Below are 13,263 nucleotides of genomic sequence, written 5' to 3'. Positions count from 1 at the left end.
TGGAGCTTACACCAAGGCAGTCCATGATGCTGATCTATTATTATGCAGCCCCTGCTGGGACCATTTTTTGGTGATACCTGCCACCTTACCTGACGTTTAATGAGAAAGTTATTTGCTCACAAATTTGGGGTTTATTGTTTGACTGTCATGTTTCTGAACTTAACCTTCATTGTTTGGCATTAAACTATTAAACTATGTCAAAGAAGTAGAAATATTGCTTTAATGCCTCACTTTGCAGGAAAACAAGAAAAAGGATGGTGAGACAGAACATATGTAGGTGTTTTACCATGTCTGAACAGAAATTGTAGCTGCAGAGACTCCAGATGGCCCAGTTGGCTCCTGCAGGATTTAATAGGATCAAGTGATGGAGTCATATATAACTGCTGACTTCAGTGTTACTGCATGCTGCCTTAGATACACTGGCTGGCATGAAAGGTGCCACAGCAAGCCATTACCCATACTCTGGTAGCTGCCAAGTTCCATATAGGGTAGGAAAAATAAGTCCGTTTTAGCCTAAATCCAGCAGGCATAAACAGTGTCTTCTATCCTCAGAACATCTTTAGGCATCCAAAATTATTACCATTTGTTTAAAAGGAAAAAAAAACAAAACAAACAAACAAAACCCCAAAAAAACTTTAAAAAAACCAACAAAAACCCAGCATTTCAGATTCTCTCCTTATTTGTTCCAGTATCTCAGTTCCAGAAAGCAATACTCTTTTAACTGGGGATAATGGTTAAAAGACTTGACTAAATAGGTACAAATTAAGGCAATGGTTGCTTAAAATTGTGGACAAATTAAGGAATATATTTGGACATTTGAGTGGATCTGTGTGAATTATTATTTGCTGAGTTTATGTTGCAAGTACAGTAAATTCTTGTTTCCCCTTTTAAAAACCTCATGCCTCAACAAAAGATAAAAACTTCCATTGTCAGCTTTTGCTTAAAAAAGAAATAGGAAGTTCTATGATTAAAGGAACATAAGTGTATGTGAGAGGAGGAAATGAGAGTTTCAGAAGCAAAGAGCTGACAGCAGGGATTTACTCAACCCTTTGTGTGACCTCCAGAGAGATCCCAGCAAAAAACATGCAACAGTTCACTGCTGTGGGCTATGAATTTCAGGAATTTGTAGTTACTGCAGTGACTAAAAATTCTCTCAGAGAGAAGGTTATTATATACTTTCCCTGTTGTGCATTCTCCTCCCACCAGCTATTCTATCTTGCAACATAAAGGTGGGACATGCACACAACGCAGACATAAGCAGAATATCTGCAAGCTCTGTTGTCTGTCACTTGAGCACTCTGTCCTGATGAGCCAAACAGTCAAGAGGAGAAACACCACTGGGGACTAAGGTACTTTTTTTTTGTGAGGTGTGAGGTCCACAAGAGTCACTGGCCCTGTACTAACACCAGTCCTGTGCATTTTGGTGAAGTATCTATTCTGGAAAACCAGCAGCATATGATCCAGCAAGTGTCAAGAGATGATGACTCTTCCACTTTCCATGAGAGTTTGATCTAGAAGGGTTGACCCTTCTTTTGTTCAAACAAGAACAAAACATTGAAGACCCTGCAGAGCCAAAATATTTTGTTGTTGTTGTTGTTGTTGTTGAGGCAGATCAACCATTGGAATGGAGTTCTTGAAAGATTTTATGTTTTCTCCCAGACTTCCTTCATTACCAAGCATAGTTTCTGCCCAGAAATTGTTGGCACTGCCAGCCCTCTTCCCTAAGGAAACTAAGGGCATGGGCAGTCTGGAAGCTTTTATGCATAACAGGATCTGGCTCTTTCAGTCAGAAAAGAAGATTAAGTTAGACCATGTACCTACCACTCCTGATGAATGGTTCCAAATTCAGCTCCTCCCTTCCACTCCTGATTCTTGGCTATCTCCACAATTCCCAAGAAGCAGATCTACAAAAAGCTGTCTGTGATCTGAGATATACTAAGCCTTCCAAAAGAGGTAGTTAATTTTACCCAGAACCTACACCTTACAGCTTTTCTTCCTGCCCAAGTTTGTTAGTTTGAGCTCAGTGCAGTCCCAAACTCAGGACATAATTCCCAGTTTGGAGTTTGCCTGTGCCCAACAAGCTTGGACTATAGAAAGAGTTCACTCATGTCAGCCTACACCATTCCATGTTGACTTGCTTTGAGTGTTTTCAGGTCAACTTTAAGACTTCTCTTCACTAAAGTGCAAGCATTCAGGCAATATGAAGCATTTTACCAGCCCCTGACCATTTACGTTGTGGGCTTCCATATCACCTTTCACCTTTCATAATTATTGGAAGACAGGCACAGAAATTGTATGAGATGGCCCTCTTATGGTCTTCTGCATGCCCCTAGTTAGTCCTTCATTTCCAGGTTTTAGATAGCATTCTTGCTTCAGCACCCACTGGGAACTCATGTTAAATTTGCTGGCAATGGTCGTGGCTCCTAAGGTCTTTTCAGTCATTTTTGATCATCCCAAGATTTATTCTGTAGTTATAGCATAGATTATTCATTCCCAATTATGTAATTTCCACTGTATTAAGGCTTTTTTTTTCCACAGGACACAGTATCATTCTAAGAATCAAGACCAGTCAGAAATCTTCCTAAGCTTGTTCTTCTGAAACATCTGTGCAAAAAATCTTCTATACCTGCATTTCTTTTTCCACTTTGGAGGTTTGCAAGGTTCACTGAAGTTTCCAGTCTGGAATTATGTACATCATGACTCCCCAGCTTCCCAGTATTGTTTCCAGTCCTCATTGTTACATAGATGAGCAAGGCACTGGTCTAAGACCAGATTGTGTTGCATTTTTTAAAGGTAGGAGAACATTTAAAAGCAAGCAACATTTGAAAGCAAGTGCTCACAAGATGTCAGCTGTGTTAGTTTACCAAGCCCCCACACATCCAGTCTAATGTTGTCACTGGATACCAAAGTGGCCTCATTTGGAATTTAGAAAAACCAGTTATGGAGGTTAAATGGAATTGTGAAAAGATGTACTGCATATTCCACAAAGAAAATGCCAAGCTCATTCCCTTGCCTTAATTCATTTGGCCATTTTTCCTATTTTCTGACTGTACTGAAAGAGCTTTTTCCAGGTCTCTCTAACAATCTTTTGCAAAAAGATTATAAAGCTTCAGCCAATTAGCCTGGGTATGTAGCCATTGCTGTTACTGAAGAAGGTTTAAAAATTAAACAGGTCTCAGACCCAGGCCCTTCACAAAAGTCAGGCTGATTTCAATTTACACTGGGCATAGTGTAATGATCTTCTTAATTACAAGTTTTAAGGAATTTCTGTCTCTCAGATCTACTGTGTTCCGTCTATGTAACTGAAGAAACACCAACAATTGTGAAGTATTACCCTGCTGCATCTTATCAGAAAGAAAGAATTTGATTCTAAATGAAAACTCACAAAACTTTTGACTGATATTTTATTGTCTCATTTTATTTTCCTTTTAATGCCTGATATTCAAGTACCCAAATTTATCCCCAGGGAGGAATTTGATCATCGATTCCAACAGGAACAGGATGACACCCTCAGATAACAAACTGCCTCTGGGGGAGGGGCTCTGTTGTTGCTCCTGGTTTATTTTTTAATGTGTTTATTACCTTAGGAGTTTAAGACCTAAGCCTGTAATCTCCAAAGCAAAGCAGCTCCTGTGACCCCAAGCTCAGGAGGTGCTGTAACGCTGTTATTCAGTGTTGTGCAACCCCTGCGGCTGTGCTGCACAGAGCGCTTCCGTCTCCTCCAGACAGCAACTCCCACGAGTGCAGCTTTCCTCAGTGATACCAGGGCTTGGGCAGAGCAGCAGGGAAAGGGGGGGAGATCAACCAAGTTCCCACTATGACTTTCCACACGTGTGCATGTTCCTCTAGGCAACCTTCTACAAGTGAAAGTGTGGCCCTCATCTTGGATGGATTTAAAAGCAGCCATTGGCCTTGATATTTCTGTCAAGCTTTCTCCTTTGACATTTGAGCACTGTATAAAGTTAGTGTCCCAGAGGATTGTGTGTTTTCCTAACAGCTAACTTTCACCTAAATCAGAGGGGTTTAGGCCACAGAGGACTAGCCAAGTCTAGAGCTCAAACTGGTTTCAGCCACAATGCTGAAGTAAATGTGGCAATGGGGGAAGAAGCATGGTAAGTCAGGAATGACACAGATGAGACCAGACAGATTTAGGAGAGTTGTTTCATGTCCTGCATACTCCTAGAGCTGTGCTTCATTGTGGAGGCCCCACTGAATGCTGGCTGTTTTACCAAAGCCTGTGCAGGGGAAATAACTGGTGGGAAACAGCAGAGAAACCCAATAAACAAACTGAGCATCAGAGAGAAAGTGCAGGAAGGGCAGGGTAGAGGTGCAGGAAGTGAAAGCCCTGTAACCAGCTTTTTCAGAATGAATATCAAAGTTTTCTTCTGAAAATCTTAGGGAACTAACTAATCTAGAGATTCTTATACTGATTTCTTGCATTTCTAATATTACTGGTCTACAGTATGACTGAAAGACTCTTTTACTCCTCTGTTAAACCAGTCCGCTAACTCCAAGCATTGATTTTCAAAATGAGTATTTAATTGACTTCCTAATTCAGCATTTAGGAAGTGCTGAACAGCCTTTGTGCAGCAGTCACACAGTGTACATTTCTGCATTAAGGAATTCACATCAGTGCTGGATCATATTCTCCACTAGATGGTAATGTTGTTTCAAATAGTTTGTGTTCAAAGGAGCTTCCTTGCCAAAAACTCTGAAAGAAAGTGGAAGCCATGAGATATGTCCAAGAAATTCTCTTCGGATAACTTGGAAAATAAAAAAGTTTCTAGTTATTATAAATAATTTTTTATTTGAAAAGGTCTTGATGAAAACTTTGTGTATACTGTAATTACTAGGATTGTGGAAGTCTTAGTTCATGAAACAAGTTTGAAAAGGTCTGAAAGCAATGAATCAATTGACAGAGAATGCAGAAGACAAACAGCATGATCCCTACTTTATGCTATCTGATATCCATCGTTGTTACTGAGTGACTCAAAATCCTTCATTTGTTTTTAGCCACAGTTTTTCTGGGGAGTGGAAAAGCGCTCTTCTCCTCCTTTTATGGCAATGGAGACAGAGGAGCAAAAAACCACTTCTGCCATGGTGCTAGAAAACCTCTCTGGTTCCATCGAGGCAAAACAGCAGCTGTGCTGCCCTTCCCCTGCTCCCTGGGGCTGGGTTTGGCAGGCTGCGCATGCAGCGGTGTGCCTGCAGTGCTGGCTGCGCATGCAGCGGTGTGCCTGCAGTGGAGACTGCACATGCAGCGGTGTGTCTGCAGTGGAGACTGCACATGCAGCGGTGTGCCTGCAGTGCTGGCTGCGCATGCAGCGGTGTGCCTGCAGTGCTGGCTGCACATGCAGTGGTGTGCCTGCAGTGGAGACTGCACATGCAGCGGTGTGCCTGCAGTGGAGACTGCACGTGCAGCGGTGTGCCTGCAGTGGAGACTGCACATGCAGCAGTGTGCCTGCAGTGGAGACTGCACATGCAGCGGTGTGCCTGCAGTGCTGGCTGCACATGCAGTGGTGTGCCTGCAGTGGAGACTGCACATGCAGCAGTGTGCCTGCAGTGGAGACTGCACATGCAGCGGTGTGCCTGCAGTGCTGGCTGCACATGCAGCGGTGTGCCTGCAGTGGAGACTGCGCATGCAGCGGTGTGCCTGCAGTGCTGGCTGCACATGCAGCGATGTGCCTGCAGTGGAGTGGCAGCCCTGCAGTGGTGGTGGCAGCCTGGCATGCCAGCACAGCCCCGCTCTCTGCAGCACACAGGCAGGTGCCAGGGCTGCTGGGCAGCTTCAGCAGCGCTGGGAGCAGCAGCAGGAGCAGGAGACAGGTTCCTGAGTGCTCACAGGGAATGCGGCTGCACTCGGGACCAAAGGTCGTGCAAACGCTATTTATTTATTTATTTATTTATTTATTTATTTATTTATTTATTTATTTATTTATTTATTTATTTTATTTGCGTTCAGCAAAATGCAGCCGCCGTGAAACAAAAAGGGGCCAACTTGCCCCCCAGGAAGTAGCACAGTTCCAGCGTGTACTGTAAGCAAACAGCTGCAGGCTCGCTCCCAGGCAATATCTGAGGCCAGTGCAGCTCTGGAAAATGTTTTTTAAAGTCTTTAAATAGCACATAGCATTAAAGCTAAACACTGTTTCCACCTTAGAAACCCAAGGTTTCCAGCTTCTCTGTTAGGATTTGTCATAAAATTCAGTGAAATCCTTAACATAAAATTTTACTGTAATGTGCTGACAGGTCTAAACCGATGTATTAAAAATCCAAATCCAAAATTAGCTTAGTTTGTTTCTTGAGGTGACCCACCAGTGTTACAAATCAAGAGCAGATTTATGCTGTTTGCAAACAATAACCAGCTCTCCACTAGCACTGGCTGAGAATATCATCATTTAACTTACATAAAGTAAGAGAGTCCTTGTCAACACTGGATCCTCTGATCACATGAGACTCAATTACATATACTTCAAAGTTCATCTCTGCTAGTTTTATTTTTAGTAATATAGTGAAGTTTAAAAAAAGACTTTTCACCTATCACTTGGAACAAGAGATTAAGAAAGGTACCTCCTAGGAAAATTCAAAAGAAATTCAATTTAAAAAGCAATTCTGGAATTTGATGGCTCTGCAATGTGATTCCATTAATTGTTACTAATTAATTAATCCAGCCTTGGCTGCAAACATTGTTATGGCTGTTGATATGGTTATGGAAAGGCACCATTGGTTTGGGTGAGAAAAAGGTAATGCCTCTGCTTCAAGTTTGGGATCGTATTCCTTATTCTTTGCTAGATGGAATAATGGATAACTGTCAGTTCTGCTTTAAATCAGAGAAACAGGTTTATCCCTCTCTCAAGGGACATGAGATGAATCTCTCACTCAGGGAAGTCTTTGCAGGCATTTCTAAGGGCACTGCCAGCTGCCTGTGCCTGTGCCTTATCTAGAGAGGAGCATTTACAATGAGAGGTAACAGTTTTAATCAGAGCTAACACATCTGATATCCTTCTGGGCTCAGATTGTATTCGTTTGTCCAGGCAGGAAGCTGCAACATCGGGGGCATCCCAAGCATTCCGCACTGGTTACCCTGGTTGCTTTTGCTGGCTTAACCACCAAAGGCACCTTCTTCTGGCTGTGGCTATTTCAGTCCCCAGCTGAGTAGCAATCACACAAGGTCAGAAAGACTTTAGTTTAAGAAGGCAAAGGTGATGTTATTTCTAAAGCTGCTAAATGGTGCCAAAACTGCCTCTGAAGGCCAAAGACCAGGATGAAGGCTGAGTACATCGTGCTTGCCCAGTCTGCACCACACCACAACATATGTGCTGATTTTATCACAATATTCTGTCACAAACATAACAAGATAATTCAATAATATCATTATATTGTTCGTTTCTTCACATTGTGATTATCTGGATGCATAAAGAGAACAGCACTTCTGACATGCTTTGCAGAACAAACCCTTAAGCAAATCTCTGGGCAGCCCATCTTGTATACACATTACAAATTTCTGTCTGTACTTGGTGACAGCAATCCACAAGGACCAGTCAGCCTTACACAATGCAAGTGTCTGACTGTTGGCAGAGCATCCTAAATGTGTTTTTTCCAGAGAAAATACACAAGAGAGCTGGAAAATCTTCCTTTTTTTTTTTTCCTTTGCTTTTTTTCTTTATTTGCACCTGCTGTTCCATCTAATTCTGGGGCATCGGAATGTCTTGGATGTCAGACTCCCAGAGGTAAGGCAATATTTGACCTCACAATTTTCTTCTGGGTCAGGTGTGAGGGGCAGAACCTGTTTCACATCACTGCCACATGGCAAAGCTGCTGGGTCACTGCTCAGTTTCCAGATACATGTAGAGAAAAAGATCTGAAAATGCAGATTTTTGTTCAAGCTGACATCAGTAAGATGTTTGTGTCATAGTGCATGTTATTATGCTCATAATCCTTCAATATTATGAATTTTAATACTTCCTATTGTAATTTGACAATTTTTTAAAAATCTTACCTAGAAAAAAATTAATGTTTTCAACTTATCACTTCAAATTAGAATCCAGCAATTTTACATCTCTCTGTTCCCAAAGTGCTAGTTAGAAAGCATTATTCCATTTCTCTGCTCTTCTATTGCACTTTTCATCTGCAGATTTTTCAAGTGCCTTGAAGAGGATGTCCCATTTTTCTCTCTTTATAAGCACAGTGGTGGGAACATGAAGAGTTTAATGTTTCTGTTTGGGCTCACCATGCTCTGCAGAAGCAGAGGCAGAATGGAGATGGGTGCTGGGAAGTCCTTTAGCCCCACTCAGGCACTCTTACCCTGAAATAGCCCTGCCTTTCCTGGGCATAAACTCATCAAAGTGAGTGGCACTGAGTGAGTGGCAGAGCATGGTGGCACTGAGCCAGGACAAAGAAGCTCAGCTGTAGAGACAAAAAATGTTGAAAGTTATTGCAGGGCTGGGGGGGCTGTGAGTGGTGCTGGACATTGGGATGGGCAGCAGTCTGCTTGTCTTTAAGGAGAACCTTTCACTTTTGGCTGTGTATTAGATGTCTGAACTATTTTCTTTAAATGGATCATGATTAGACATGTATCTTAACCTTTGGAAAGCTGGAATATTTAGCTGTTCTTCCAAGAGTGGGCCCTAACACTAAATCACCACAGATCTATCTGGCTGCTCGGTTTGCACTGCAGTCATCCCTATTTTTAGCAAAAGGTGATTAACTTCCTCAGTCCAAATTAATGTATTTCTATAAAAAAGCACCCAAGAACAATGAGACTAATGCTTTTTCCCATGCAACAAGAGAAATACATGAAGAACCAATGAGCAATGAGAGCCTGGCCAGGGCCACCCTGGACAGCAAACACCCCTTGCCTGATATAGGGCCACCGTGACTGTCCAGGGATATGTGAACAGGGCAGGGCTTGAGCAAGGCATGGCAGGAGTCCAGTTTTGTTGAGCAGCACCCTCCAAAATTCCCTAGCTTTGTCTTTGGTGTGAGCAGGGGTGGCAGATCCAGAGAATATCTCTTAAGACCAGAGGGGGCCTTGAGAAAAGCATCAACATGTGAGAGCCACTGGGCACCAGTGGGACATGGCTGATACAGATTGGAACAGGCTGTTCTCCCTGATTATTCTCCTGTGTCACTGCCTGTTCATCCTGGAGGGACAGCCCCTTGGAGCACAGCACGACAGCCAGAGTGGGGGATAGGATACATCCTGTCATAGTCTGTGCAGAACAAAACACATGAGGTGAGGTGAAGCAGGAAACACCTCTGGGAAAGGCAGACTGATAGAGCTGAGATCACTTTGCCTGAGAGCAAGTGTGGTGAGACTCTGTGCTGCCTCTCTACAAGCAACCAAGCTGACTTCAGGGAGAGGGTGACACCAACAAAATTTCTTGGGCCATTCATGGAATTGGCAAAGGAGCCATGGCCTAACATAAGCTCATGTCTTGGCTTCCCACAGGCTGAACACCTGTTTCTGGTCAGCTCTGCAGCTGGAGCAGAGCTCCCTGCATTGCTGCCCCTAATAAACCAGCATAGAGGGGTCTATTTGCACTCCCATCACTGGTGTGAGATAGAGAGGCACATTCCAAATCTCCATGGGTCACTGAAGCAGCACAGCTGGCCAGCTGCAAGCTGCACTCCAAGGCAACGGGTTTCTACAAAAGATGCTGAGAAACTGCTCCCTCAGTTCCTATCCCCAGGGAATCCTTGCTTCACCTGTTTTGAGCCTCTTCAGCAAGGGGAGCCCCCAGCAGCAGGTAAAGGATGGGTAGGTGAGCTGAATTCCTCACCCGTAGCATCTGTGTGCTTTGAAATGTGAGCAGCACTGAGGGAAGAAAGCTTGTAGAGGAAAAAGGTGGGCTAATGAAGAGGGCAACACTACTGAAACTGGTGTAGGCCATTGGGGTAAACCTCCTGCAGAAGAACTGGAAGGGGCTAAACCATGTGTGTCATGTGCTAAAAGTTGACTTTTTGATGTCATTAGATGCCAGTCAGTAAGGCTATGAATAAATGATGATTAGGGAAGCAAATGCATACATTTGATGTCCAGAGATTTTTAAGGAAAAACATACTGATGATGAAACAGGTACTCTCCCTCTGATCTTTTTGAGTGTAATATCCAGAACAAGCAGGAAGCATTACAGCAAAACCAGGATTTCCTCCTAGTAAATTTGATTTCCCTTGTTTAAGCTAATTACATTGTACTAAGTGATGTAATGCTTTTTTAAAGTTACAGACTGAGAATTTAAGGAAAAGGAGACAGAAAACCAAAAAAAAGAGATGAGGAAAAGCGAGAGCACATGTAATTGCATTGCCTTTGTGGTGTGAAGTGCAGACAGAAGTGACTTGTGGATAGACTGTGCCCTAGGGCTGTGTACAGCTTGTACCCGTGCCTGGGCTGTCCTTACTGCGCTGGCTCAGAGCAGCTGGTGCACAGTGAGTCTGGATTACTTTCCATGCACACTTGCTTTACTAATGAAAATCAAGCCTAAAATACTGTGTTTCTTCAGCTATGTTTTCTTAATTTTGTCACTGCCAACCACTTGATCCCACTGTGGATTTCACTTCACTCTAGTTGTCTATCCCACTCTAGTTGTTTTATCCCACTCTAATTTTGTGGGTTTTTTTCTTTTTTTTCTGCAGAGCTTCCTATTCATCCAAAGAAATCTCATTTTTTGATGGTCTTTCCCTAATATTTTAGTTATAGAATCAACAAAGTTTTTGTTACCAAGGATCTGAAAGTTAAGTAGGACTTTTTCTTTCCTTTGCTGTCCCCTTTACATTTAGAACAGTAGCTAACACAGACTTTAAAATTATTTTTCTGGATGGCTGACTTGTGCAATGTGCCATTGGGAGAGGGGCGAAGGGAACAGGGAGGGATCACCACGCAGGACTCCTCAAGGCAGCTGCAGAAGGTGCAGTAGGAGGCTGAGGTTTGGGAAGGTTTGCGCTGTGAATTGGGCCACTGTGACCCACCAGCAGGTGCGGCTGGCGCGGGTGGCAGCAGCGCCTTTTCTGTCGGGAGCGCCAGCAGAATGCAAATGCGGAGCAATTGGCAGGAAGGCTGTGCTGGGGGCAAAGCCAAGAAATCATATCCGCCCAGAGCTGCGTGCCCGGGGCCAAGTGACAAACTGTCCCGGAGGGTCAGGCAGCCCCAGCAGCTCCGCATTGCTCCATCAGATTGGCAGTCCCTTGGCAGCATCCCGCATCCCGCACCCCATATCCCGCATCCCGCATCCCGCTCCGGCGGCGCGTCCCGAGGCCGCTCCTCGGGCCGGGCTGCGCACGGGCAGCGCCGAGGGCAGGGGATGGAGCGGGACTGCAAAGGTCACCCCGGAGCTCCCTGTGCGCGTCACAGAAACAAGGCTGGCAGAGGTGCGCGCACGGCAGCAGACCTTGAACCCTTGTGCAAATTTACCAGGGGAAATGGAAAAACAAACACGGAGGAGCCTGGAGAGAGCGGTGGTAGTGGTTAGAGCTACCTCTGAATGGCAGTTTTCAAACAGAGTTCATCATGAATTTTGCAGCCAGATGCTTTTAATTAGATATTGCCTGCTCTGGTCAGGCTTGAGAATCTTTCACTAGGATGTGTATGTATCAAACAAAATCTCTTCTCTTCTCTTCTCTTCTCTTCTCTTTTCCTTCTCTTCTCTTCTCTTCTCTTTTCCTCTTCTCTCTCTCTTCTCTTCCTTCCTTCTCTTCTCTCTCTTCTCTTCTCTTCTCTTCTCTTCTCTTCTCTTCTCTTCTCTTCTCTTCTCTTCTCTTCTCTTCTCTTCTCTTCTCTTCTCTTCTCTTCTCTTCTCTTCTCTTCTCTTCTCTTCTCTTCTCTTCTCTTCTCTTCCCTTCCCTTCCCTTCCCTTCCCTTCCCTTCCCTTCCCTTCCCTTCCCTTCCCTTCCCTTCCCTTCCCTTCCCTTCCCTTCCCTTCCCTTCCCTTCCCTTCCCTTCCCTTCCCTTCCCTTCCCTTCCCTTCCCTTCCCTTCCCTTCCCTTCCCTTCCCTTCCCTTCCCTTCCCTTCCCTTCCCTTCCCTTCCCTTCCCTTCCCTTCCCTTCCCTTCCCTTCCCTTCCCTTCCCTTCCCTTCCCTTCCCTTCCCTTCCCTTCCCTTCCCTTCCCCTTCCCTTCCCCTTCCCTTTCCTTCCCTTCCCTTCCCTTCCCTTCCCTTCCCTTCCCTTCCCTTCCCTTCCCTTCCCTTCCCTTCCCTTCCCTTCCCTTCCTTCCCTGTCCCTTTCCCTTCCCTTCCCTTCCCTTCCCTTTCCCTTCCCTTCCCTTCCCTTCCCTGTCCCTTTCCCTTCCCTTCCCTTCCCTTCCCTTCCCTTCCCTTCCCTTACCTTCCCTTACCTTCCCTTACCTTCCCTTCCCTTCCCTTCTTCCCTTCCCTTCCCTTCCCTTCCCTTATTTTCTCTTTTTATTTTTATTTTTAATTTCTTTTTCTTCATTTTAAGGGAGAGAAAGAGGAGTGTTTCTAGGACAGAACAGGCTATTTGCTCATAACATCCCATTTGGTTGGGATTAGAGCCCTCCCCTGGAATGAGAAAAAAGCCCAAGGCTGGATCCATACCCTGCCAGCTCCAGGCCAAGGGAACAGCACTCACTGTTTTCCTTCCCAAGTGTTTTCCCTGTTGGGGAGTGATAAGGAATGTGTTTTGGTGGTTTCTGTGAAAGGTCCTATGCTTGTTAAAGAAAATTGCTCATTTTGCAGACATAATTGTTTCTTCTCTTTATTGGTGGTTCCTCTCACCTTGGGGCAGGTGGAACAAATGTCTTCTAGCCCAGGGAGAAGGACAGTCAGTGCTGAACACCTCAGACCAGGCTCTTGGCTGGTGAGGCATCTCTTGGTTTCTACAAACTGCTTCAAAAAGTCTTGGGTTTTGTCCAGCTCAGGATAGGAAAGATTTCAAAGTCTTGTAGTTTTGTGGGAGGAAAAACTATTTTCCACCAGATGCTATTCCTCAGAAAACATGTTAGGAAGCAGCCAAGGAAACTGCCAGAACAGCTAAGTGTTCATGTGTCAAGCTTACTTTTAGTGGGGTCAAGGAATGGTTGGGGCTGCTGCACTTCAGGGCTTTTCATATTTTGCCTGCATTGCTGTGTGAGTTTGTAATAGAATAGAGTTCTCTAAAGTGTTTTCAGCCAAAACCCATGATCCCAAAAATTGAGCTGAAGGATATTTCTCTTTGAGACTGGGTTGGGAATCATTTGGACTATGAGTTTAGCAGACAAGGAGATAAAGAGCTTAACTCTCTGTAAGCAACTCTAAGGTAAGAAAACTTACAC

General features: G+C 44.4%; 1 protein-coding gene across 1 annotated transcript; it reads left to right on the top strand.

The window, feature by feature from the left end:
• Window positions 1-5,223: 5,223 nt before the first annotated feature.
• Window positions 5,224-6,016, top strand: LOC127059577 (uncharacterized). The gene is made up of 2 exons (XM_050974077.1): window positions 5,224-5,712; window positions 5,963-6,016. The coding sequence occupies exons 1-2, from the start codon at window positions 5,224-5,226 to the stop codon at window positions 6,014-6,016; spliced, it is 543 nt and encodes a 180-aa protein (XP_050830034.1).
• The last annotated feature ends 7,247 nt before the right edge of the window (window positions 6,017-13,263 follow it).

The sequence above is a fragment of the Serinus canaria genome, chromosome 4 (genome assembly GCF_022539315.1).
Source record: "Serinus canaria isolate serCan28SL12 chromosome 4, serCan2020, whole genome shotgun sequence".
NCBI lineage: Eukaryota > Metazoa > Chordata > Aves > Passeriformes > Fringillidae > Serinus > Serinus canaria.
This window is presented reverse-complemented; position numbering and strand designations above follow the sequence as displayed.